Source organism: Chiloscyllium plagiosum, chromosome 5, assembly GCF_004010195.1.
Source record: "Chiloscyllium plagiosum isolate BGI_BamShark_2017 chromosome 5, ASM401019v2, whole genome shotgun sequence".
NCBI lineage: Eukaryota > Metazoa > Chordata > Chondrichthyes > Orectolobiformes > Hemiscylliidae > Chiloscyllium > Chiloscyllium plagiosum.
Genome location: NC_057714.1, coordinates 73,545,682 through 73,572,897, shown reverse-complemented (window position 1 = coordinate 73,572,897; position 27,216 = coordinate 73,545,682). Strand labels below are relative to the sequence as shown.

The window sequence follows — 27,216 nt, the reverse complement described above, 5'->3', positions numbered from 1 at the left end:
AAATGGAACTTTGTCCTTCACTGCTAAAGGGATTGATTCTAAAAACAGGGAAGTTATGTTGCATTGTATATGGTGATGGTGAGGCCACACTTGAAGTACTGTATGCAGTTTTGGTCTCCTTACTTGAGAAAGGATGTACTGGCACTAGAGGATATGCAGAAGAGGTTCACTATGTTGACTCTGGAGTTGAGGGGGTTGGCTTATGAGGAGAGAATGAGAAGACTAGGATTATATTAATTGGAATTTCGAAGAATCGGGTGGATCTGACGGAAACATGTAAAATTCTAAAGGGAATAGATAAATTAGACGGAGAGAGGATGTTTCCACAGGCGAGTGAAACTAGACAAGAGGGCATAGCCTCAAAAAAAGGAGGAGCAGATTTAGGACTGAATTGAGAAGGAACTTCTTTAGCCAGAGGGTTGTGAATCTATGGAATTCCCTGCCCAGTGAAATAGTTGATGCTACTTCAGTAAATGTTTTTAAAACTAAGATAGATTTTTTTTCAAACAATAAAGGAGTTAAGGGTTCCGGTGAGAGGGTGGATAAGTGGAGCTGAGTCCATTAAAAGGTCAGCCATGATCTTATTGAATGGTGGAGAAGACCCGAAGGGCCAGGTGGCCTACTCCTGCTCCAGTTCTTACGTTCTTATGTATTCATTGCAGAAAAGAAACATAATAACATAATTCACAGGTTATGTTGTGCAATTTCCACCACCTCCAGCATGACATCATCACCAACACATCTCCTTTTCTCCCTTTGCAGCATTCTGAAAGAACTGTTTCCTTCACAATACATTCATTTATTCATCAGTCATCCTGACAATCCTTTGCCTTCCTGATGCATGTTTCCATGCAAGTGGAGAAGATATAACATTTGACCTTAGTTCTCTTCTCTTCTCACCATCCAAGGATCCAAATATTCTTCCTAAATGAAACAATGATTTATACTTTTGTGTACTCCTCTATATTAGGGAGGCCAAATTCCCCCATTCACTTATTGTACTCTATGTTACTTTCTCCCCTCCCCCACCCCCCTCTCATTTATCTCTCCACTCTGCAGGCACCCTGCCTCTATTCTAGATGAAGGGCTTTTGCCCGAAACGTCGATTTTCCTGCTCTTCAGATGCTGCTTGACCCGCTGTGCTTTTCCAGCACCACTCTAATCTAGACTCTGGTTTCCAGCATCTGCAGTCCTTATTTTTACCTAAATTCAGGCTAAGCCTACTTTGACTCTGAAAGCATCACCCTATATTTTCAGTTGCCTATCATTTTATTTCTCCATTTTACTCCCAATCTGATCTTTCTGATCTTAGATTCTGGCAGTGTTCCAATGCAGCTCAACATAAACCTGAAAAGCAACACCTCATCTTTTGACTGAGCACTTTACAGTCTTCTAGGCTCAACATTGACTTCATCAATTTTCGATCATAACCACTGCTGTCACATTCTTTCATTAGCTAGTTTGTTTCTCTCTCTCTCGTTGCTTTCTTTTTTTTTAACTTTAAAGATTATAGCTATTCAGAATCCTGCCATTCACACCTCCTCTGCTGTTGTTCTATTTGTCTCATTGCCACTCCTTTGGCCCTGAACCATTGAAACATTGGCCTGATTAACCATGACCAATTCCCTAGACTGGAACTTGATGAGGCCTTCTAATGAGTGTGAAGGTACTCTCTGACTGAAGGTACTCCACTTTGAACCCATTGAGAACTGGTCCACTTTGACTCTCAGATATGATGATTGGCTTAAAGCAGGTGCAGTGTGTTTGCTGTGTAATCTTCTGGAACACACTGGAGGTCTGACATTGATGTGGCATGATGTTGTACAGAGACATGCCCATTACCTTGATTGTTCAGTGCTCCAATGACAAGATCTTGCTATGATAAAACATATGCTTGCCATAGAGGGTGGCAACCTGCAAGCCTAGAGTGAGAGAGCACTAAGAAAGCAAGCTAAGAGCCATACAATACATTACACATTAGATGTGTGTCTCTGTGTGCAACATGACTTGACAGAAGCATGTAAGTCATAGTTATCCCTAAGCTCTAAAATCAGATGTGAAGGGGTGTGAGAGCTTGTCCGAAAACAGCCACCAATGATGTATCATAGTTAGTGATTTGCTGATGACGATTTGCGTGAATGAAGCGTCAAGGAGGACAGACAAGGTAGATATGGAGCATACAGGGACATTGTGCTGCATATGCAATTCATAGAATCCCTAAAGTGTGGGAGCAGACTACTTGACCTATTGAGTCCACACCGATCCTCTGAAGAGCATCCCATCCAGAGCCACTGCCATACCCTGTAACCCTGCATTTTCCATGGCTAACCCAGTTAGCCTGCACATCTTTTGGACTGTGGGATGAAACCAGAGCACCCAGAGGAAACACACATAGACACGGGGAGAATGTGCAAACTCCACACAGGCTGCCATCTGAGGGTGGAATCGAGCTCAGGTCCCTGGTGCTGTGAGGCAGAAGTGCTAACCACTGAGCCACCCTACAACTGAATGGCAGGCAAGTTAATCAGACAAGATGCTGCCGCCACATTCCTGCTCTGACTTCCATGTTGGGAATTTACATAATCTAATTTCACAGGGATGAAGAGAAGAAGTGGCATATGAATAAGGTGAGTTGGGTGAATAATAAGATACAAATGTATTGAAATAAGGTGGGCACCACTCAGTAGTGAGATTCTGAAATAGCCACTAAAAACCTAAAAGGAAAGTCACAAACTATTTTCTCAATATCAAGACTTATTCAGATTTTTTCATTCTCGCTGCATCTTCCAAACCTTCTCATCATCGCCCATGCCACACAGCAAAATGGAAAATTACACTTCTTACGTCACTTGCTCAAAATGTATTGCATTCCTATCATTTTCGAGTTCCTCTAAACTGACATATTGAGTACTTTCAGCATTTTTTGTTTTCCTTTCAGATTTTTAGCATTCACAGTCCTTCGTTTTTATGCATGTAATAAAATTTTAGTTTTTCTTCTATCTTATACCTCAAACTGTTAGTATAGGTAACTTACGTTATTTTCTCATATGCTTTCATTTTTCAATTTAACTATTAATCAGCGGTATCACTGAGTCTTTTATGATGCAGCTAATTTAACTGGAGCTTAGAAACTTCTTACCTTCTTAACTTCTTATCAATCAAATATTATTACGTGCATCATATTTGAGATCATTTCTGTGTGTAAACCTATCTTTGTATCTTCTGCAGTGCAACCTTGTTGATAGACATCTGCATGCTTTGAAGAGGCTGGTGAAACGTTATCAGTTTGGTTTTGTATCCTTTTGCAATTGACAGTTCACTTAATTATCGTTGTATTCATTAAGTCTAGTTTGAAGTATTAAGTATAGTTTGAAGTATTGTGTTACATGAAATAGGGTGTTCACACCATGACCCTGTTTCAGATTATTGGCTATCTGTATCTCAAAGGTATTCCTACCTAATCAACTGCTATCGATTTCAGTATGGAAAGTTTTCAAATGATCCAGGGTTCATAGGAATTTGCAGGAGAGTTCCATATTTCCACTACATTTGATATGAAAAAATGCTCCCTGAATCATTCGTAAATGACCTTGTTGTGATGTGAAAAAAAAAATCCCTTGTTCTGGATTACCCCCCACAAAGAACTAGCTTTCCTAGTTTTAAAGTTAACCAGAACCAGTGAGCTCTGTTGGGTGAATGAGACTTGGTGTGAATTACATTTCAGGCAGCAGAGGTTTGGATGGACTCAACTTTGCAGAGTGTAGAGTGTAGCAGGCTGGCAAGGAGTATATTGAAATAGTCAAGTCTGAAGTTAACAAAGAAAAGGATGAAGATTTCAGCAGAAAATGAGCTGAGGCAGGGTTATGGTTGAGCAATATTATTATGGTGGATATTAGCAAGTTTAGTGATGGATGGATATCTGATCAGAAACTTACTTTGGGGTCACATTTGCTACCAAAATTGTGAGCAGAATGATTTAGCCTTAGACCTTTGCCAGAGAGTGGTCTGAAATTGGTGGCTAAAGATTTTGTGTTGGAGATCCCCAACAATGCTTTAGGTCTTCAAATGTTTCGTTAAAGGATATTCCTGCCCATGCAAAACTGATGTCGAACAAATAGTGTGAAAATCTGGAAACAGTGGAAGGATCAAGACAATGGTGAAGTCAACCTGTATCTGTTTCTAATCATTCATGCAGCATTTATTGTTCATCCCTAATTGCCTGTTGGAAGGTGATGTGAGCTGCCTTCTTGAACCACTGCTCTCTATGTGGTGTAAACACGCTCACAATGCTGTTAGGGAGTAATTTGAAAGATTTTGCCCCCGCAGTGGTGAAGAGGTGGCGACAAAGTTTTAAGTCAGGATGGTATGTGGCTAGGAGAAGAATTTACAGATAGTGATGTTCCAAAACAAGTGGTCAGCGTACATGTGGAAACTGACGTAGTGCTTTCAGCTAATATGATTGAAGGACAGCATGTAGATGATAAATAGGAAAGAGTAAGTTATAGATCTTTGGGCTATACAAAGAGGTAACAAGGCAGTACTGAGAAGAAAAGTCATTGCATATGATTTTGTGCCTATGGCTGGGCATGTGTGAATAAAAATTGGTGATAGCAGTTCTATCCAGCTGGACAATAGTGGAGAAATATTAGGGCAGGATAGTATGGGCGGTCATGTCAAAGGCTAGAGGCAGGTTAGGAAGGATGATGAAAGTTGGATAGTTTATCTTTGTCAGTCACATACAATGTGACTATGGTGCTTCTATTTGTAGCAAGGCAGAAACTTATTTGAAGAGGATCATTGAGTTCCAGGAAAGATGTGCATAGATTTGAGAGACCATAAAGTATTTAAGAACTTTGGAGAGGAAAAGGAGGTTGGAAATGTAAAGATAGTTTGCAGGAACAGAGGGTCAATAAGTTTTGCGTTAAGGAGAAGGTTGATAATGTCAGGATGGAAGAGGAGGGAGACTGTTCGAGGAGAGAGACTCATTTACAATATTAACTGTTATGGGAGTCATAGGAAAAGTTGGGTGGTCAGCAACTTAGTGAGAATAGAGTCAAAGGAACAAGATTTGGACTCAAGGACATGGTGACTCAGTGAGGACATGAGGAGACATAGAACATAGAACAAAACAGTGCAGAACAGGCTCTTTGGCCCTCAATGTTGCACCGACCTGTGAACTAATCTAAGCCCATCACCCTAACCTATCCCATCATCATTCATGTGCTTATCTAAGGACAGTTTAAACGCCCCTAATGTGGCTGAGTTAACTACATTGGCAGGCAGGGCTCTCTGAGTAAAGAACCTGCCTCTGACATCTCTCTTAAATCCATTACCCCTCAATTTGCAGCTACACCCCCTCGTACAAGCAGATGTTATCATCCTAGGAAAACGATTCTCACTGTCCACCCTATCTAATCCACTGTTCATTTTGTGTGTCTATATTAAATCCCCTCTGAGCCTTCTTCTCACCAATGAGAACAGATCCAGGTCCCTCATCCTTTCCTCAGAAAACCTTCACTCCAGACCAGGCAACATCCTGGTGAATCTCCTCTACACCTTTTCCAATGCTTCCATATCCTTCCTGTAATGGGGCGACCAAAACTGCACACAATACTCCAATTGAGGCCGTACTAGCATTTTGTACAGTTGCAGCATGACATCATGGCTCCAGAACTCAATCCCTCTACCAATAAAACCTAACACCCTGTATGACTTCTTAACAGCATTATGAACCTGTGGCAACTTTCAGGGATCTATATACATGGACACCAGGATCCCTCTGCACATCCACACTACCAAGAATCTTTCCATTGACCCTGTATCCTGTCTTCCTGTTATTCTTCCCAAAGTGAAGCACCTCACATTTATCTGCATGGGACTCCATTTGCCACCACTCAGCCCAATTCTGCAGTTTATCCAAGACCCCCTGCAACCTGCAACATTCTTCCACACTGTCCACTACTCCACTGACTTTAGTATCATCTGCAAACTTACTAACCCATCCACCTGTGCCTCTGCCCAAGTTGTTTACAAAAATGACAACCAGCAATGGTCCCAAAACAGATCCTTGTGGCACACCACTAGTAACCGGACTCCAGACTGAATATTTTCCATCAACCACCACTAGTTGCCTTCTTACAGAAAACCAGTTTCTAATCCAAACTGCTAAATCACCCTCAATCCCATGCCTCTGCAATTTCTCCAATAGTCTAACATGTGGAACCTTATCAAAGGCTTTATTGAAGTCCACCGACACCACATCAACTGTCCTCCCCAATCTATGAGTTATGAAGAGAAATGACAGAATGATCCATGCTCAAGACTAGGCCAGTGGGAACCTTAGTGAATATTTGTCCAATGGATTAGCGATACAGAGGGAAGTAGCAATGACAGCAAATTAGATAGTTACAATCTCAGCAACAAAGAAGTTCAGAACTCTTTGATCTTGAATTTTGGAAGATGGAGTAGAAGAGATCGGAGGAGTGGTTTAAGATGTTTGTTTGAATTAGAGAAAAACGTCAGGGATTATCTTCATATTCTGTGAAGATCCTGGAATAATGAACAGATTTAGTAGCCAAGAGCAAGACTCAGTACGACTTTATATGCTCCAGCTAGATTTGTCAGTGAACGGCTAAACCAGTTGTCCACATATCATTACACTTTGAACCTAAGGGGGTGAAATTGAGGACCATTCTCATCGCGTAGCCAGAATGTAGAAAGCGTAATGGTTGTAGCATGGTCTGAAAATTGGAGTGACACCTTCAATTAATTAAGCAGGCTGCTTAGTAGAGAGTTGAAAGTGTATGTGTATCTTTTGTACAGTTTTGTTCATCACAGTAAAAGAAGGAGCTATTGAAAGACCAAGCAACATTGTGAAAAGAGGGAAACTTTCTATTATCAGGAGCTTTTATATAAACTGAGTGTATTCACTGCAAAAGAGATGCTTGAGAGGTGATTTGATTGTTCTCAGGATTCTAAACTGGTTAGGTAATGTAGACCACAACAAGTAATTCCCGTAGATGGGAAACCTGATGGATCCTATGTTCCTAAACTATTATGAAGTTTTGTGCCTTAACTTCCCTTTGTAAACAGCCAATTAAAGACTTGGTTCTAGTCTTTAAAATTCTTAATCTTTGTGCAGAAAAAGTAAAAGATCAGGGTGCCTATATAAAGCCAATATGTGAAATCCTCAAACTGTGTGGGTAAGTAGTTGTCTTTCATTGTTATTTACCATCACTGAAACACTCAAATGGATTTAGTAACTTAGATGTTTTTTTGATGGTAGAGTTAAGGCCTGCTGTTCACAGCATCCTGCTTTGCACATCTTGAGAATTTGAGCTTGAATTTCAGTGCACAATGAAAAGTTTTGAAGGACGTACACAACTACAGTCATATTCTAGAAGTATAGTCAAAGTCTGTGCTCAAAAACTAATCCATAATTTCCACCTCAATCTTCAAACTAGCGATTGTAAAGACTAAAACATTGCAGAATGTTTCTAGTATGCAAATTTTATGTTAATCTAAGAATTTACCAATAAAATATGGCCAAAGTTTTAAAATAAGGCATTCAACATTATCCATTTAGGTGAATTGAATGTTCTTAAATTTACAAGTATCACGATAATGTGCAAAGGAATGAGTATTTTGGTCCCAACCTGTGTGCTGGAGGCTGACTAGTAGACAAATTAGAGGAATGGATTCACATGGGACTGAATAGGCCCCAGTTGACAGAAAATGGTAAAAACAAAAGTTCAGTTCAACCACTGAAGCAAAACAAAAAGTTGGATGAGCTTCACAGGGAATTTGGATGTTTTAAAACTAAAAGGCAGCAGTCATGAAACAGGCCTTTCTAACACAAACATTAAGACTTGAAAAGCCAATACATTCAGCTGGAGAGCAAGATGAAGGAAAAAAATAAAGCTTTTAATGTGCAATAAAGGTAATAATGTTAATACTTGTTGAGGAAATTACTTACTGAGAAAACATAGTGACGGAGAGGAGTTTCAACAAAATATTTCCCCATGATACATATAATAGAGTCATAGAGATGTACAGCATGGAAACAGACCCTTCGGTCCAACCCGTCTATGCCGACCAGATATCCCAAACCAATCTAGTCCCACCTGCCAGTACCCAGCCGATATCCCTCCAAACCTTTCCTATTCATATACCCATCCAAATGCCTCTTAAATGTTGCAATTGTACCAGCCTCCACCACTTCCTCTGGCAGCTCAACCCATACACGCACCACCCTCTGTGTGAAAAAGTTGCCCATTAGGTCTGTTTTATATCTTTCCCCTCTCACCCCAAACCTATGCCCTCTAGTTCTGGACTCCCCGACCCCAGGGAAAAGACTTTGTCTATTTATCCTGTCCATGCGCCTCATAATTTTGTTAACCTCTATAAGGTCACCCCTCAGCCTCCAACACTCCAGGGAAATCAACCCCAGCCTGTTCAGCCTCTCCCAAAAACTCAAATCCTCCAACCCTGGCAACATCCTTGTAAATCTTTTCTGAACCCTTTCAAGTATAATACATATGGATAGAGCTATTGAAATAATATGGAAATTTAGAATGGAACCTATTGAGCACAATGGTAATCCTTTGACTAACCATTAATCTTTGCCATAAGTTTTTATAATTCAATGTGTTGCAATCCAGAATTTATCCCATTCCTAGAATCCTTCTTTTTCACTGGAATATATTTTCAATGTGAGCCATGACCTTTGTTTTTTAAATGTCTGCCATTGTTCCTTAACTGATTTTGCTGCTAAATTCCTTTCTCACTAGTCCATTCCACTCAGCTCTGTCTTTGTTCCTTTGTACTTACCATTATTTAAATTTTGTATAGTTGTTTCTGACCAAAATATCTCACTCTCAAACTGAATGCGAAATTCCACCAGATCCAAAGTAGCCAGATCTCTGGTTGGATTATGTAAGACAATTTCAAGTCAGAGGCCGGGAATTCCACAATGAGTAATTTACCTCTTGACTCACAAAGATTGCCCATCATCTACAAGGCCTAAATCAGGAGTGTGTTAGAATATTAAAAACAAAAATGCTGTGAATCACAACGGATCTGCAGTGCCCATTGAGAAAGAGCAGTCTAACATTTCAAATCTAGAGCGGCTCTGATGAAGAGTTATTTAAACTCAAAACCTTAGCTTACTGTCTCTCCATGGATGCTGCCTGGCTCACTGTGATTTACACCATTTTTTATGTTCAGTACAGATTTTCAGCATCTGTAGTAATTTGCTCCTACAGTGTGTTGGAATACTGTTCATTTAACTGGGTAAAGGCTGCTCCACAACACTGTAGAAGCTAAACATCATCGAAGACAAAGCAGCCCACTTAATCAGCAGTTTAAACATTCACTTCTTCCACTGTGGCACTGCTGCCAAAATTTCTTCAACAGCATCTTACAAACCCGTAAACTTTATATTCTAGAACTCCAGCTGCAAATTCCCTTCCTGGTCACACCATTCAGACATGAATCTATACATCTCTGCAACTTTTACTGTCAGTGGTTCAAATTCCTGGAATACATTTCCTCGCATAACAATGTTTACATCTTTGCCCACATGGACTGCAGCAATTCAAAATTGACAGCTCACTACCACCCTCTCAAGGCCACTTAGGAATGAGCAACAAATTCTGGCCTTGCCAGCATGCTCACCTTTCAAAGAACACATAAAACATAAACAAAGGAATGGATATCTTTAAATGCATAAGCTTGTTGAAGCCTTTATAGTGTAAAAATTATTTAATAAAATATATTAGTGATGTTTATATAACCTGAATTTTATATTTAAAAATAAAATGATCTGGCATTATTTCTGTTTTCATCAGCTTACCCTTTCTAAAGGAGAAATCATCTGATGAGTCCACTTTTGCCCAAGTTGTGTCGGAGTCTATTTCGCAAATGGGTATGTCAGCACCGTTTTGTTTGCTCAAAAAATGCTAAACATTTTGACGGTCTTACTGCTGAAAAATCTACATTGTAATGCTAATGTAAATGCCAATTCTTGTTTTATGTATCGCACTATGTGTTACCTATCTGAATAAATAACAATACGAATAGCATCAAAAACAAATCAGTTTTATATTGATTTCTCTACTAACTTTTTTTTTTAATCAGGCAGCCTTCTCAAGCAAAGCAACGGCCCGTTAACATTGCTATTTTGTAATTCATAAGAAAATGCATATAAGTTACATCTGAGCATTGATGGATTTGATTCTCCACTATCCCTCCATTTGGGGAATTTCCTTGCTTCCCTTTATAAGTAGTATTAGAAATGTGATCATAGACAAATTGAACTTTTTACCTTAGGTTTTAATGTGGAATTCATGGGATGGATTTTCATTTTTACTCATTAGAGTTTGCAGAAAAGAATGTCTGACGGAAAGGTTTGGACACCCCTTTCAAAGTGTGCTGGAATTTCAATCCATTTAGTTCAGAGAAAAAAGTTAGACAAGTTCTTTTATTAATTAAATATAGTACAGAAGTAGGCCATTTATCTCAACAGTTCCATGCTGATTTTATGCTCAAACATACCTCTGCTAGCTTTCTTCATCACTCCCCATTCACAATTCTCCATATGGTTACATAGCTTCCCTTAAATGCTTCTATGCCAAACACCCCAAATAATCCCCGTGGTGGTAAGTTTGCATTCTGCTATACTTGTGTGACATTCTGCACTAAAATAGTATTTATGTATTCTTCTCCATATTTATGTATTGAATGTTTAATATCCAAATAGTTAAGGAATAAATCTACACCAGTATATTTAAGAAGTCATGTTTAGGGCTGAAGGGAATGAAACTGTTGCTAACGAACTCCATTTTGGTGGAAACAGATTACATTCATAGGCTAATGCCTATAATGTTAATATTGACTTTACTTGCTGTGGTAGATTAACAAGTTTAATAACATTAACAGTTTTGGACTACTTGCCTATCCATCCACAATTTTCCCTTAGTACATTTTTAATAACCTGAAAAGTGCCTATTAATTATAAATAGTCCAGATGCTGAAAAATATGGAAACTAAACAATAATTTGAGATCAAAATTAAGCTTTCAAGTAAGGAAAATAAACTTTTGTAACACAGTAATTCTCACTAACTTTTTGACAGGTTACTTACTGAGGGTATGCAATGCAGAGGTCCGATTACAAATCTGTGACTCCCTCATGAGACTGTATTCAAAAGACTCGCCCAGACAGGAAATTGAAGGTATTTGATATAATTTATCCATTACAGACCCCCTTTACTTTATTTAACTTTTTCCAAAGATTTGTTTACAGTGTCAATATTACTTAGTTTTACTATAATCTTGATTGAATGCAAGTAAGTTATTTTCAAGAAGACTTGTTTTACTATTCAGACATATTTTTAATTAACACTTTTTTTTTCAGAATATTATCCAACAAGTAAAAGCTACAATATGCAAATGATTGAAGAGAGTGGTGTGGTAGAAACCCTGGTCATGGGGCTTACCCTGGTTGAAAACCAACCAAAGGTCAAGTTACAGATAATCCAGACCTTGCAGTGTCTTTCACGTTCATCTGGTAAGTACCTATTGAACTGTTTCAAGTATACTTCAATTTATATTAGCTTATTCCGATTTCTGTTACCATTTTTTAAGGAAGATGTTTGTTATGTTATCCACTATGCAAAATATCTACAGTATTTAAAATAAAATCAGTTTTGAAATATATCAGACAATAATTATTTTTATTGTAGCAATTTTCATTCACAATACCATTAATCATAGATGTTGCATTGATGTATTATGTAAGAATATTGGGACTCTGATACTGTGCAGAAATTGTTGTTCTCCCCTTTTCCTATACATCATGGGCTATTGTAAATCTTCCAATGCTGTTGAGATAATCTGGATAAACATACGGCAAGTATTATCTGTGCCTTAGGGTTGAGAAAATGTAGGCATTTCTTTCCCCCACGCCTGTGGTGCTGCTGCCTCTAAAGTTAATGTTTCACCTTCAGCAAGAGAGAGGAAAATATCCTTGGTAAATATGGTACAATATGTTTGGCTGATGTACCTGTCATAATTGAGTAGTGGACAGATGCTGAAATATGAATGTGAGGTTTTCACCAACGTTACCAAATCTGTATGCTGTTGAGATGAAGTTATGAAGGTTACACCACTTGTGGGTGACATTGTATATTTCTGGATGCTGCATCTGGGTCCTCAGGGCTCAACTGTTAGCATTGAACATGACAGTTACCTCTACCTAACCTACTCTTAGTGTCCACCTGGAAGGTCTCCTAGTCTCCTGCTCACCTCCTGGTTTAAGGCTCTCATCCTGTTTTGAGAAACTTGGAGCACATTCGCAGATCCCTTGTGCCACTTCCACTCATCTTTCTGCACAATTATCTCTGACTGTTCCAAAATCTGCTACATCTAGAGTACCTTGTTTTTAAGAGGTGTTTCAATGAGATTGGGATAACTAAGTTGTGTTAAACTAACATAACTTTGGGGCTCATTTGACACATGCATTAATAATGCATGCAAGGCTTTTATTACTGAAATGGATATTATTTAAATAAGCAGGCAGCTGCAAGTTTTCTATTTGCATCAGTACTAATGGACACAGATTAATCAGCTCTATCTCTGTGCCCATTTTTTTTGAACGAATTCAATTATTCCTTCTGAGTCTCCTGAATCCTGCTTTGTATGAAGATCCTTTGTATGAGGACATTTAGTTATCCACTTAAAAGATACTATTTTTCCCTCCTAGGTTTGGCAGAATCACCTGAAAAATAGCTATTACATTTGAGTGATATATTCAAATGTATGGAGAAGGAAAGTGTTTACTGTATATACTCGAGTCATTGTTGAATTATTTTGACTACAGTAGTTCCCCCGTACTGGCGGAGGATACTTTCCAGGACCTACCACAGAAGCCCGAAACCGCGGATAGGAGTGAACCCATTTAATTGAATGGCAAACATACCTTGCCAGCAGCCCCCTGGCCCCTGGTTCCAGAACATTCTCTATAATATGTTCCGACCGTGGTAAACCGCAGGTAACTGAAACTGCGGAAAACGATTCTGCGGATATGGGGGTCGCCCTGTACTTTTTGGAGTCAACTATGGACACTACTTTTGAGGGGATGAAATTCATGCCAGTCAAAATTCATACCACGTCATTAGCAGAAGCCCAAGTGATCTCTAAACGAATAAAGATAAAATAACACAATGAATTAAGGTAATTCTGGAAACCCAGAGCATTGTGCAATTGCCGGCACATTGGAAGACCCAGAGTGGAGTAAGGCACCCAGCATTGTGCAATTGCCGGCACATTGGAAAGCCAGAGTGGAGTGGGCCGGCTGGCAGAATGTTGATCACAAATGTTGATCTGTTGTCTGTGAAGAACAAGGGTCGACTTTTACATGAGATATATGGAAAATTCCAAATTTTCTGGGCACAAATAGGGGGTCGACTTTTACATGAGATTAACTATTACTCAAGTATATATTGTTTCTTTGTAGGATTAGTTTGTTTGCACTAGTATGATAATTACTATGAGTTTGAGTATTCAAGATCTTTTCCTGGAATATATTTGAGGTAATTTAAAAGCTACATCAAGTCTTGTGTACAGCTAGCACAGACTTTATTTATAAATATAAGCTGAAGACACCTCATAAATCTCATCAAGTTCTGACTCTAACACACTACATTGCAGCTTATATCCTTAATTCTCATAGTTCATTTACCTTGTTTTTACTGTTTACTTGTCATAGAGTCTTAGAATCCTACAGCACGGAGACAGACCCTTTGGCCCAAACCGGCCCATGCCGACCAAAATGACCATCAACACTAACGCCATTTCTCTGCACTTGGCCCATATCCTTCTAAGTCAAGCTTAGAATGGTGCTGGAAAAGCACAGCAGGTCAGGCAGCATCCGAGGAGCAGGAAAGTCAACGTTTTGGGCAAAAGTCCTTCATCAGGAAACCAGGCTTTTGCCTGAAACGTTGATTTTCCTGCTCCTCGGATGCTGCCTGACCTGCTGTGCTTTTCCAGCACCATTCTCATCTTGACTCTGATCTCCAGCATCTGCAGTCCTCACTTTCGCCATATCCTTCTAAACCGTTCCTATCCAGGTATTTGTCCAAATGCCTTTTAAATGTTGTTAATGTACCCACCTCAACCACTTTGTTGGCAGCTCATTCCATATGCGTACCACCTTCTGTGTAAAAAAGTTACCCCTCGGGCTCCCTTTCATTCTTTCCCCTCTAACCTTAAACTAATGCCCTCTAGTCCTTGATTCCCCAACCCTGGGGAAAAGACTGAGTGCATTCACCCCATCCATGTCTCTCATGATTTTCCAAACTTCTATAAGATCCTCCCTCAGTAACCTACACTCTAAAGAATACATCCTAGCTTGTCCAACCTCTCCCTATAACTCAGATGGTTGAGTCCTGCAACATCCTTGTAAATTTCTTCTGCACTCATTCCAGTTTAATAACATCCTTCCTGTAGCAAGGTGACCAAAACTGAATACAGTACTCCAAGTGCAGCCTTACCACTGTTCTGTACTACTGCAACAAATCTTCTCAACTTCTATACTTAATGTCCTGGCTGATGAAGGCCATTGTGCCAAAAGCCTTCTTCACTGCCCAGTCTACCTGTGACTACACTTTCAGAGAACCGTGCATCTGAACTCCAAGGTCTTTCTGTTCCACTAAACTCTTTAAAGCCCTACCTTTCACCATGAAATTCCTCCCTTGATTTGACTTTCCAAAATGCAAGATCTCACACTTATCAAAATTAAACTCGATTTGCCATTTCTTGGTCTACTTCACCAGCTGATCAAGGTCCTGCTGCAATTTCTGATAATCTTCCTCATTGTCCACGATATCTTCTATTTTAGTGTCATCAGCAAACTTACTAATCATGCCATTTACATTCTCATCCAAATCATTTATATAGATAACAAACAGTAATGGGCCCAGCACTGACCCCGAGGCACTCCACTAGTCACAGGCCTCCAGTCCGACAAGCATCCCTCCACTATTACCATCTGCTTCGTACCATCAAGCTAATTTTGTATCCAATTTGCCAGCTTGTCCTGAAGTCCATGCACTGAAAATGTTTTGCTGGAAAAGCGCAGCAGGTCAGGCAGCATTCAAGGAGCAGGAGAATCAACGTTTCGGGCATGAGCCCTTCTTCAGGAGGGCCCTTCTTCAGGCTCATTCCCGAAACGTCGATTCTCCTGCTCCTTGGATGCTGCCAGACCTGCTGCGCTTTTCCAGCAACACATTTTCAGCTCTGATCTCCAGCATCTGCAGTCCTCACTTTCTCCCTGAAGTCCATGCGATCTAATCTTCCAGAGCGGCTTACCATGTGGAACCTTATCAAAGGCCTTACTGAAATCCAGATAGACATCTACCGCCCTGCCCTCATCAACCTTCCAGGTCACTTAATCAAAGAATTCTAGCAAATTTGTGAGGCATGATCTCACACACACAAAGCCATGCTGAGTATTCTTAATCAAATCCAAATGCATGCATATCTTATCTCAGAATCTTCTCAAGTAACTTACCTACCACAGATGTTAAGCTTACTGGTCTATAGTTCCCTACCTTTTCTTTGTAGCCCTTCTTGAATAAGGGCACAACCTTCTCTACCCTCCAGTCCTCCGGGATCTCACCCGTGGCTAACGATGATGCAAAAATGTCAGCCAGGGCCCCCACAATTTCTTTGATTAGATTACTTACAGTGTGGAAACAGGCCCTTCGGCCCAACAAGTCCACACCGACCCGCCGAAGTGTATACCACCCAGACCCATACTCCTACGTTTACCCCTTCACCTAACACTACGGGCAATTTAGCATGGCCAATTCACCTAACCTGCACATTTTTGGATTGTGGGAGGAAACCGGAGCACCCGGAGGAAACCCACGCAGACATGGGGAGAATGTGCAAACTCCACACAGACAGTCGCCTGAGGTGGGAGTTGAACCCGGGTCTCTGGCGCTGTGAGGCAGCAGTGCTAACCACTGTGCCACCATGCCGCCCACCGTGCTGGCCTCTTGCAGTTTTCGTGGATATATCTGGTCAGGACTAGGAGATTTATCCACCTTCATACATTCTAATACATCCAACATGTCCTCTACTATGATATGGACAGTCCCCAAGATATGACCGTTAACTTCCCCAAGTTCCCAAGTTATGACCGTTAACTTCCCCAAGTTCCCAAGTCTCCATGTCTTTCTCCACTGGGAAACACAGAGGAGAAATATTTATTGAGGACCTCGACTATGTCCTGCAATTCTACACATACATGTCCACTTTGGTCCTTGAGGGGTCCTATTCTCTCTGTAGCTTTTCTTTCTCTTTTAAAATACTTAAAGAACCTCTTTGTATTCATCCTAATCTTCTCAGCCATGGCTGTCTCATTCCCCTTTTCTCCCTCCTGATTTTCTTTTTCAGTAAACTCCTGTATCCCCTATATACCTCCAGGGATTCCCTTGATCCCAGCGGTCTGTACCTTAGCCATACTTCCTTCTTTTTTCTTGTCAAAGCTTCAAAATCTCTTGTCATCCAGGGTTCACTATTTTTGTCAACCCGGTGTTTCTCCCTCACAGGAACATAGAGACCTTGAACTCTAACTATCTGACATTTAAAGGCCTCCCACTCGCCACAGGTCCCTTCCCCTGCAAACAAACTACTACAATCAATCTCTGCCAGCTCCTGTTTTATTCCATCAAAATTCATCTTGCCCCAGTTTAGAACTTGAACCTATGGACCAGTTTTGTCCCTCTTCATAACTGTTTTAAAATGAATAGAACTATGGTCTCTTATTCATAGAGTCATAGAGATGTACAGCATGGAAACAGACCCTTCGCTCCAAACTGTCCATGCAGATCAGGTATTCCAACCCAATCTAGTCCCACCTGCCAGCACCCGGCCCATATCCCTCCAAACCCTTCCTATTCATATACCCATCCAAATGCCTCTTAAATATTGCAATTGTACCAGCCTCCACCACATCCTCTGGCAGCTTATTCCATTCCCTACCACCCTCTGCATGAAAAAGTTGCCCCTTAAGTCTCTTTTATATCTTTCCCCTCTCACCCTAAACCTATGTCCTCTAGTTCTGGACTCCTTGACCCCAGGGAAAAGACTTTGCCTATTTATCCTATCCATGCCCCTCATAATTTTCTAAATCTCTATAAGGTCACCCCTCAGCCTCCGACGCTCCAGGGAAAACAGCCCCAGCCTGTTCAGCCTCTCCCTATAACTCAAATCCTCCAACCCTGGCAACATCCTTGTAAATCTTTTCTGAACCCTTTCAAGTTTCACAACATCTTTCCGATAGGAAGGAGACCAGAATTGCACGCAATATTCCAACAGTGGCCTAACCAATGTCCTGTACAGCCGCAACATGATCTCGCAACTCATTTACTCAATACTCTGTCCAATAAAGGAAAGCATACCAAACGTCTTCTTCACTATCCTATCTACCTGCGACTCCACTTTCAAGGAGCTATGAACCTGCACTACAAGGTCTCTTTGTTCAGCAACACTCCCTAGGACCTTACCATTAAATGTATAAGTCCTGCTAAGAATTGCTTTCCCAAAATGCAGCACCTCGCATTTATCTGAATTAAACTCCATCTACCACTTCTCAGCCCATTGGCCCATCTGGTCCAGATCCTGTTGTAATCTGAGGTAACCTCCTTCGCTGTCCACTACACCTCCAATTTTGATGTCATCTGCAAACTTACTAACTTGTACCAAAATCCTCCCCCACTGTCACCCTCGTCACCTATCCTGCCCTACTTCCCAATAGTAGGTCGAGTTTTGCCTCTTCCTGAGTTTTGCCTGTCTTTTACTTGATGTGGAGGTGCCGGTGTTGGTCTGGAGTTAAAAATCACCCAATACCAGATTATAGTCCAACCTGTTAGACTATAACCTGGTGTTGTGTGAGTTTTATCTTTGTCTTTTACTTGTCATTGACATGTTAACACTTCACTATCATATCCTTGTCAATAAACAGGCATTGCATGTTCTTATGTTTTCTTCATTGCTCTTTATCACATTGAGAGTATTTATTCAAACTGTGAAAGTTTTTCAGTTCTACAGTTTACCTTCTTAGCTAGGTTCCTACAAAATTGGCTTTCTATCATATCATGCCTACAATATTACCTATACCATATACGTTCAAGTAGTAGTCCATCTCATGTAAAAGTGAACCCCTTATTTTTGGCAAAAAATCTGCAATTTTCCAGATATCCCATGTAAAAGTCAACCCTAGTTCCTGACAGATAACAGATCAACATTTGTGAGCCAGTCCACCGGCTGTCCTGCTCCGCTTTGCGTCTTCCAATGTGCCAGCCATTGCACTCCACTCCTCGTTTTCAGAATGACCGTAATTCGTTGTTTTTTTTATTTAGAGATCAGTTGGCTTCTGCTAATGATATTGTATGAATTTTGAAGGGTGAGAATTTCCGCCCCTCAAAAGTAGTATCCATGCAATAGTCGACTTCATAAATTTAACCTTAAACAGTAGTCAAAAAAATTTGACCAAGTTTTTGGTTTGTATTTAATTATACAAATTGTCTCACCTCAAAAATATTTTGATTTTTCTTAAAATTTCTGTCCCTAAGCTTGCCGGGAGATCCAAGATGGCGGCAGTCTAAGTGATCTGCTGTGCTGGGCTCTCTGCCATACCGCTGGGCAAGGTGGACCTTTACCCCACTTTCCAACCACCGCAAGAAGAAAAAAGTATTAATTTAAACTTACTGATTATTTTGAGCTGCTGAAATCACCTGAGACACCTTCAGGCCAGGATGAAGACCGGTAAAGGAAAGGGGCCTAAAGGAGGATAGCAGACAGGGCACTTCCCTAGTACTCCGGGGGTGCCTGCAGCCAGTACTCAGTCTCCCGAGACGGCCCCTCCAGATTTAGTAGGACAGCAGTACTTACTCTCAGAGTTTACTAAACTCGGAGAGTGAATTCAAGCAGCAGTGGAGCCACTGTCTGCCATGCTAAAAAAGCATGAGCAGGAAATCTAGCTCCTGGACCGAAGATTGGAGGCAATGGAGGAAAGGACCATGGCATCGGAGACCCTGGCGGAGGTCTTGGGAGGAAGGACCCGAACGCTGGAAGGCCAGGTTCAGGACCTTCAGGATCAAGTCGATGATCTAGAAAATCAAAATAGAAGGAAAATCTTACGGATCGTGAGCCTCCCAAAATGTGAAGAAGGCGAAGATCTCACAGGCTTCCTGCAGGGATGGCTCCTGAAGTTCCTGCAGTTAGAGTTGGAGTCAGACCTGGTAAGCATGGAGCAGGCCCACCGGATTGTAACACGCAGGTCCGGGCTGGAACAGCGCCCCAGTGTGGTCCTAGTGCAGCTCCTGTATATAAAGAAAAGCAGTTAATAGTGGAAGCAGCAAGAAGATTGGGAAGGAAGTCTTAATGTATAAAGTTCAAAAATAATGTTTCTTCAAGATTTTTCAGGAGCCCCAGTCAAGAGGAGAAGAACATTTGATAATGTTTAATAAAATTTAAGGAGCTTAAACATCCAATACTCCATGAGGTACCCGGCCGTGTTGCGTTTCACCCACGCGCGGGACGGTATATAACTTTGACTCTGATAAAAAGGTGAAGGACTTTGTAAAGTCTCTGAAACGAAGGACCTGAGTTGGGATGGGAGGAGAGAGGGCATTATTGCGGACATTGGTTTGGGGTTTTTTTTCGAATTACCCCCGTTTCTATTTCCCTCTCCCCCTTTCCCACTTCCCCTTTTTTGTGATTATTGGTTGTACATGTATGGTATTGTTGTAAATGTGTAAAATTGGAACTATTTTATATATCGGTTAGCTGTTAGCCGGGTATTATCTAGGATTTTCTTTTAATGCTGTCTCTTTGAGCCTGCATTTGGGGTGACTATATTTGTTACAAGTTTTTTTATTTGTGAATTGCCTGGGGCTAGGGCACAACCTCAGCTAGACGGGGTTAAGATGGTAATAAGTATTGGGAAGGGTGCCCTCTATTGGTAGGGAGGGGGGGAAGATCTCGAGTGAATGGGGGATTATTTAGGTATTAGTTTCAGTTAAATGTAGTGTTTTTTTCAGATGTAGTTGTTCCTATAGGAAAAGCTTTTAGATTTTATACAATTAGTATCTTTGTAACTCGTCACGCCTCAGATAAATTCCTTCCTCCTTGGAAACCACGGGCTGTCCTAGATGACCATAACTAATGATTTGTTCAGGTGGTGCACCTGGAATATAAAAGGGAGTCATTCCCCTATTAAAAGAGAAAAGGTCTAGTCGAGCCTCGGGAAGGCAAGGGTGGATATTGCCATACTGCAACAGACGCACCTAACTGATAAAGAACATCTGAAACTGCAGCAGGGGGGGTTTATGAAAGGTGTTTTTCTCATCCTTCAGTTCTAAGAGTAGAGGGGTAACTATACTGATAAGAAGGAACTTCCCCTTCCAAGTAACGGAGCAGATCAAGTTTGATCATGAAAGGTTTATTATTTTGAAAGCCCTTATAAATGGAGAAGAATATGATGTTCAGAATGTATTTTGTCCCCTGGCGCCCCCTCTTAAATTTCTAATTGATGCAATGGCTAAATGAATGAATCTTGGGGTTCGTCGTACGACCGTAGGAGGGAATTTTAATCGCCTTATAGATCCAGAGATTTTAAAGGGTGCCAAAGGGCCTGGCAGGTACGCCCGCACGGTCTAAACAGTTGGTGGACATGTGCGATGAGTTGGGACTCGTGGATGTGTGGAGGTATCTCCACCCTAACGGAAGAGATTTCACATTCTATTCCAACCCACACAAATGTCATACGCGACTTGGTATGTTTTTTATGCCATTTGACGGTCTGGACAGAATATTTTCATGTAAAATAGAGAATTTAGCTGTTTCGGATCATGCACCAATATACTTAGATATTAAAGCTAAGGGCAGTGGAGTAAATGTACGTCACTCCTGCATGGATTCATTTTTGTTAGCGGATAGTAAATTTATTGAGTATATTACAAGGGAATTCAGGACCTTTTGGGATATTAATTCAGGTACGGCTAGTAATCCGGCAATACTTTGGGAGACCACTAAAGCATATTTACAAGGTTTGATTATTTCATATTCGACAATTAGGAAAAGGCAGAGGGAGGAGCAGCAGGAGTTGCTGGAGGCCCGACTGAAGGTAGCTGAGAAAATATATTATAATAAACCGTCATTGGTTAAACTCCAGTGGGTCACAGCTCTCCGGCTGCCCTTGACTCAATACACACAAAAATGGCTAAAAAAGAGGTCTCCTTTGCCAAACAAAGACTGTTCGAATTCGGAGATAAGCCTGGTAAATATCTGGCTTATTTAGATAGGAGAAAAAAATGCCTCCCAATCTATTAGCTCTGTTAGGGAGAAGGCTGGTACGATTACCCATGAATCGAAAAAGATCAATGCTAGTTTTAGGGAATACTTTGCAGAGCTATATCAGTCAGAGGGCAGTGAATATAGTACAATGGGAATGCAGTCCTTCTTTGAAAATCTCGATCTCCACAATGTGAATAAAGAGCAGGCTTCCCTTTTGAATGCACTTCTAATAGTACAGAAAGTGCAGGAAGCAATAAGACATCTCCAAGGTGGCAAAGCACTGGGGGCAGATGGATTCCCAACTGAATTCTATAAGGAATTCAGAAATATATTAGTGGAACCACTTCTGGGGATGTACAAATACTCTTATACACAGGATTGCCTGCCGTCTACTCTTAGGGAAGCTAATAACTCCCTTATTTTTAAGAAATGGAAGAACCCTGAAGAATGTACTTCATATAGACCAATCTCGGTACTGAATGTAGATTTTAAAATTTTATCAAAGATGTTGGCTCTGAGATTGTAGAAGGTTCTGCCCCATATTATAAAAGAAGACCAGACAGGTTTTGTTAAGGGCCGTAGTTCCTCTAACAATATTAGGAGAGTAATGAATACAGTACAGGTGTGTCAGCAAAGATTGATTCTGGGGTTTGGTGGTCTCCTTAGATGCAGAAAAAGCCTTTGATCGGATAGAATGGCCGTATCTATTTGAGGTTCTAGAGCGTTTTGGTTTTGGGGTATCCTTTGCGAGGTGGTAGCACTACTCTATAAGGATCCTAAGGCGGCAGTTATTACAAATGGTGTTAAGTCAAATAATTTTAATATTAGAAGAAGTACTGGACAGGGGTGCCCTTTATCACTGCTGCTGTTTACTTTGGCAATTGAACCGTTAGCCGAAACTATTAGAAGGGACTCTGAAATAATAGCGCAAAAGGTGGGAATGGGGGGACATAAGATTACCTTATATGCTGACAACGTCCTTTTATTCTTGGCTGATCCAGAGAAATCTGTTCCTCGACTGATTCAAACAATTAATTCATATGGTATTTTTTCAGGTTATAGGAGGCTTAGTGGAGATGCCTAACTTGAAGGATAAAATACAATTCCCGTTTAGGTGGTCACCAAAAGGTTTTCTGTATCTGGGAATTTTTATTTCCCCTTCCTTCCACCTGCTGTATAAGGTTAACTTTGTACAATTACTAGAGAGGATAAAACAAGATTTGCAGCAATGAGAGGAATTACCGTTATCATGGCTGGGCCAAATAGCCCTGATTAAAATGATTGTCCTACCCCGACTGTTATATCCCATGAGAATGCTCCCATTACTGTTATCTAGATAAGAATTACAGAGGATTAATGGTTGTCTGGAGTCATTTATTTGGTGCCATAGGCGTGCTCTAATTAAACTCACTAAATTACAACTTTCGCAAGCTGAGGGAAGGGTAGATCTTCCGGATTTGAAGAAATATCAAATAAGTGCTCTGTTAACATATGTTGGTGACTGGGTACGGGGGAATTCAGAATCATTATGGCTCGATATTGAAGTCTCACAGTCGAAATGTCCTCTAATTAATTTATTATTTATGGACAAGATGAAATCCGTGACCCAGCAATGGAATAGTCCAATTATCTTGAATACAGTGAAAGCCTGGAGGATAATGAGGCAAGATGAGGGCAATTGGTTTAAAATTTCACCATTTACCCCATTGGTAGGAGCCCAAGGATTAAACCTGGGGCAATTGACTCTGGCTTTAAGACATGGGAGAACAAAGAAATTCTGTCTTTGGGAGATTTGTTCGAGGGAGAGGTCCTGATGTCATTCAGTCAGTTAAGTCAGAAATATGGGTTATCCAATAAGGACCTTTTCCGATACTTCCAGGTAAGGGAATATATACAGAGGAAGACCACACTCCTGACCCAACGTTATAAATCAGATGTGGAGAAGACGGTACTCCAGTGTGCGAGTACTCTTTCACTTAGTACTTTATATCATTTACAGAAAGGCTGTGCTCTGGGGGATATGGGAGGACTCTAGAACTGAGAGTTAGGACAGGACATTTCATCGGAGATATGGGAAGATATCTGGAACATTTCAGTGTGTAACAGCACAGGCTATGCAATTGAAGATCTTACACAGGGGTCATATGGCACCAGAAAGGCTAGCTAAGAGGAGTGTCACTAGAATGTCCCAAATGTAAAATTAATATAGGCATTCTCTCACATTGTTATTGGTCATGTTACAAGATCCAAAGATATTGGAGTGCTATAGTAAGGGAGTTAAAGGACATTCTGGGAATTGAAATTAACATGGATCCAGTAATTCTTCTTTTGGCACTGCCAAATTTGCCCTCTCTGGGGGAACGTGGGAAGAGACTGTGTAATATCCTTGCCCATTGCACGAGGAAGAACATTCTACTAAATTGGACGTCGGGAAAACCACCAGGTCTTATGGAGTGGCGTAAGCTGGTGATGGAGCATCTCCCCCAAGATTACCTCACAAATATGGTGCACCACAAAACAGAAGTTTTATAGGACGTGGCGGCCCTTTTAAAATTATATTGAAACGGACTTGTCGGCAATATTAGTCAGGGCCATGGTATAGCCGTGGGAATCTTTGTGGGTTCCCGTGGGGCACCGGGAGGAAGAGACTGGAAGGAAAAGAATATGGGTACTGTAGGGGGGGTACTTCCAGGGATGGGAGCTTTAGTGGAGGTGTGATGAGTAAGATAGAATAAAGTAGTAAGACATTATTTAATTTAAGTAACTTGAATGTAATTTAAGCTAGTATTTATTCAATATGTTTGTAGTTTAATTTTAGTTAAGTAGATAGGTTTGTTTTGGTAGAATAATAGGTTGTTTAGTAACAATGATACTATGTTATGGCCTTGTTCTTTGTCCTTTTTTTCTGTTTTGATGGGGTTTTTTTCTCTTTATATATAAATGTTTTGTAAAAGCTTTTCAATAAAAATATTTATAAAAAGAAAATTTCTGTCCCTTACACTAAAGTAGCTAAGAAAATATGGCTAAATTGATTTAAAAGAAATAAATTTGTAGTGCTTTTCTAGACCACATTTTGAAAGGTGGTAAATCTGACTAATTTATTCTCGGCATACCTCCAAAATCAGCTAAATGACCAGATGGTACATATTTAATGAGCTGAGTTATGTAAACCTGTATGAGAAAAGTTAGCAGGGCTCAGGGAGGGAAACACTCCATGAAGCTTTCTGAAATTAACACTTAGCCAAATTTTGGGAAAATTCAACCCCAAGTATTTTTTTGAATTGCATGTATTTGAAACTTTGTGAAGTTGCATACCTTATGTACAATTGAAGATCTTGTCGAAGCTAATTGCCAATCTTAACTATAATATCACTGATGCGCTCACTATAGCGTTTGACTTGTTTGTCTGATTGCAGCTGTGAACTGTAACCTGATGTTGAATGCACTGGCAGCAAATAAAATCTGCCGCATCCTAAACGATCCAGATCCAACTGGCCAACTTTTGTTTTGCTCATCTGCAGTCCTATGGAACTTACTCGAACAAGCCTCTGAAAAGGAGCTTATTAATCAACTGAGTGATTTTGACTGTATCTGGTGAGTATTTTCAAATAATTACACAAACCAAAGCAGTTATTCAAGTACTATTTCCGGATGTTAGTTGAAGTGTAATTTTATTTGATTTTGATGCCTTTGTTCAAATTTCAAAGTACTCTATTAGGTAAATCTCTAAGATTTATGTCAAAGCAGATCATTGGATAAATATTAGAAGGAGTTAACAAAAGACTTGGCTCTTTTGTACCTTATACGTTCATGCACTCACTTCTACAATAGGAAACTATATAGTCCCACTAAATGCCTGACAAAATTAACTTGATAGTTACCGAAAACACATAAAACCTTGAAGAGATTTGGTGTTTCCAGCAAGCTAGATTCTCACAATCCGATTGTCACTTAAACTGCTATGGTTTAACAAGCCTACCTTCTTTCATTTCCAAAGAAAAGTAATATTTGACTTGAAACGTTAACTGTTTGTCTCTCTGCAGATGCTGCTAAAACTGCTGAATATTTTCCAGCATTTTCTTTTTCTATTTCAGATTTCCAGCATCTTTAGTATTATGCTTTTATTTTATAGTTTAACAAGTGATGGTTTACTGTGGGTTTATGCTGATAGAAGAAATAAACAGAGCTGTCATTGGTGATATTTTCTGGTGAGAGTAACACAGGCTGTTTGCTAACATGTTAACAATGCACATAAGATGTTCTGTTTCCTAATGGAAAGAACGGACAGCTAGTACCTCTATATGCACTATGATGTATGACCAAGTGTATTACCAGGGATTTCTTTTGCTGTATGTTATAAAACATTACTTTGTTTTGTATGTGTTATACTAAAATAATACTAATTTAGTTCTTTTTTATCTTTAGTGCTTTGAAAGAAGTCTTTTTGAACCAAATGATAAATGGTCATAGCAATTCCGAACGCCAGCTGCGAAACGATTTGCTCGTAATAACTACAAGTCTAGCAGAGCATTCTATGATTCCATTTATTGTAAGTTGTATTCTGAAATGCAAACATTGACACATAAAATTCATGTACATATGTTTTTGTATTAATGAATAGAAAAATTAAATATTTTCCTAACTTAATTGAGGTAGATTATGTTATATATTCAGTGATACAGTTGTTATTTAGGGGCATTAGTTTGTTAATAATATCAAACTTTTGGAAAAAATGATTTTGGGAAATGGTTTGCTTGGAAGCTTTCTAAAAGTGTCTTTGTATAATAGGAAACTGGCTTTACTAAGCTACTGATAATGTTTGCTGCATTCCCTGAAGGTAAGAATTTTCTATTAGCAGAAATCTAGTTTCAATTGGCTGATGCTTTTTCTTCCATTGTTTTTATGTTCATATTTTAATAATGTCATGAGGAAAATAGTGAGTCAACTAGATTTACATTAAAATTTTGTGAAATGTTTGAATATTTGAATTGTTGATTTGATATTTTGAAATTTGGTACTTTTTCCACTATTTGTTGCCACTATTAAAAAAAACAGACCTTAAACCCAGTTGTCACAAAAAGAATGGAAATTTCAGATACATTTATTTTTCCATGTATTTCCTTAATGTATTTAATATCTTTTATTGGGCTGGATTTTTATTTTCCTCGAGACAGTGTGTTGGGGTGAATTTGGCAGCTTGGACCAACATCTGGGATCATAACCCCATTCCCAGACCTTCCAATTTTCACCAGAACCTTTAAAGGATACACTAACCTGCAATCTGGCTGGCTCCATATTTAGAATAAGTCCCTAACCATCTGCAGTTTTCATGGAGTTGGGCTGTTTTTCAAAGAATCATGATTCCCTGCACTTCAAATGTATTGTGAAGCTTAGTCTGTATGAGAGAACCTTTTGTAAGTTATGTTCAAAAGATTTTACCATATCAAGCCTTGCATCCCTGCCCACATCTCCTATGGTTCTTCATATCCTCCATGGCAAGCTATGGCATTTCCATTTCCATTTACCCACTCTACATTATAGTGTATATCAGAGTTGTACCTTGGTGCTGTTTAACCTTGTCCCAGTTATAATGAAAACCATGACACCCATTAGCCATCTATGTCTCATTATGCATTCTTGTCTGAAAGCCCAAGCTTCTGTAATTGCTCTGTGTCTCTGTTCTCTTCTGAAAACTGCACAATGTTTATTTACACAAATAAAGAGATTTCATGGGCTAGCAACTTCTGCTATTGCTATTTTCTGAATAAGTAACTCATTTATTCGCCTGTGGCAAATGATTGTTTAAGGAAGTGGAAACTTAACAATTAATGATTGCTTTTTAAAGCTCATTT

General features: G+C 39.9%; 1 protein-coding gene across 1 annotated transcript in view; it reads left to right on the top strand.

Moving 5' to 3' along the window:
• Window positions 1-27,216, top strand: part of LOC122550002 (cilia- and flagella-associated protein 69-like) — a 111,633-nt gene that overhangs the window by 21,789 nt on the left and 62,628 nt on the right. Inside the window, exons 3-10 of the mRNA XM_043690357.1 lie at window positions 3,229-3,294; window positions 7,093-7,202; window positions 9,849-9,925; window positions 11,134-11,232; window positions 11,415-11,567; window positions 24,781-24,958; window positions 25,790-25,913; window positions 26,153-26,201. Of these exons, the coding sequence (XP_043546292.1) occupies window positions 3,229-3,294; window positions 7,093-7,202; window positions 9,849-9,925; window positions 11,134-11,232; window positions 11,415-11,567; window positions 24,781-24,958; window positions 25,790-25,913; window positions 26,153-26,201 (856 nt within the window). The remainder of the gene's footprint in view (window positions 1-3,228; window positions 3,295-7,092; window positions 7,203-9,848; window positions 9,926-11,133; window positions 11,233-11,414; window positions 11,568-24,780; window positions 24,959-25,789; window positions 25,914-26,152; window positions 26,202-27,216) is intronic.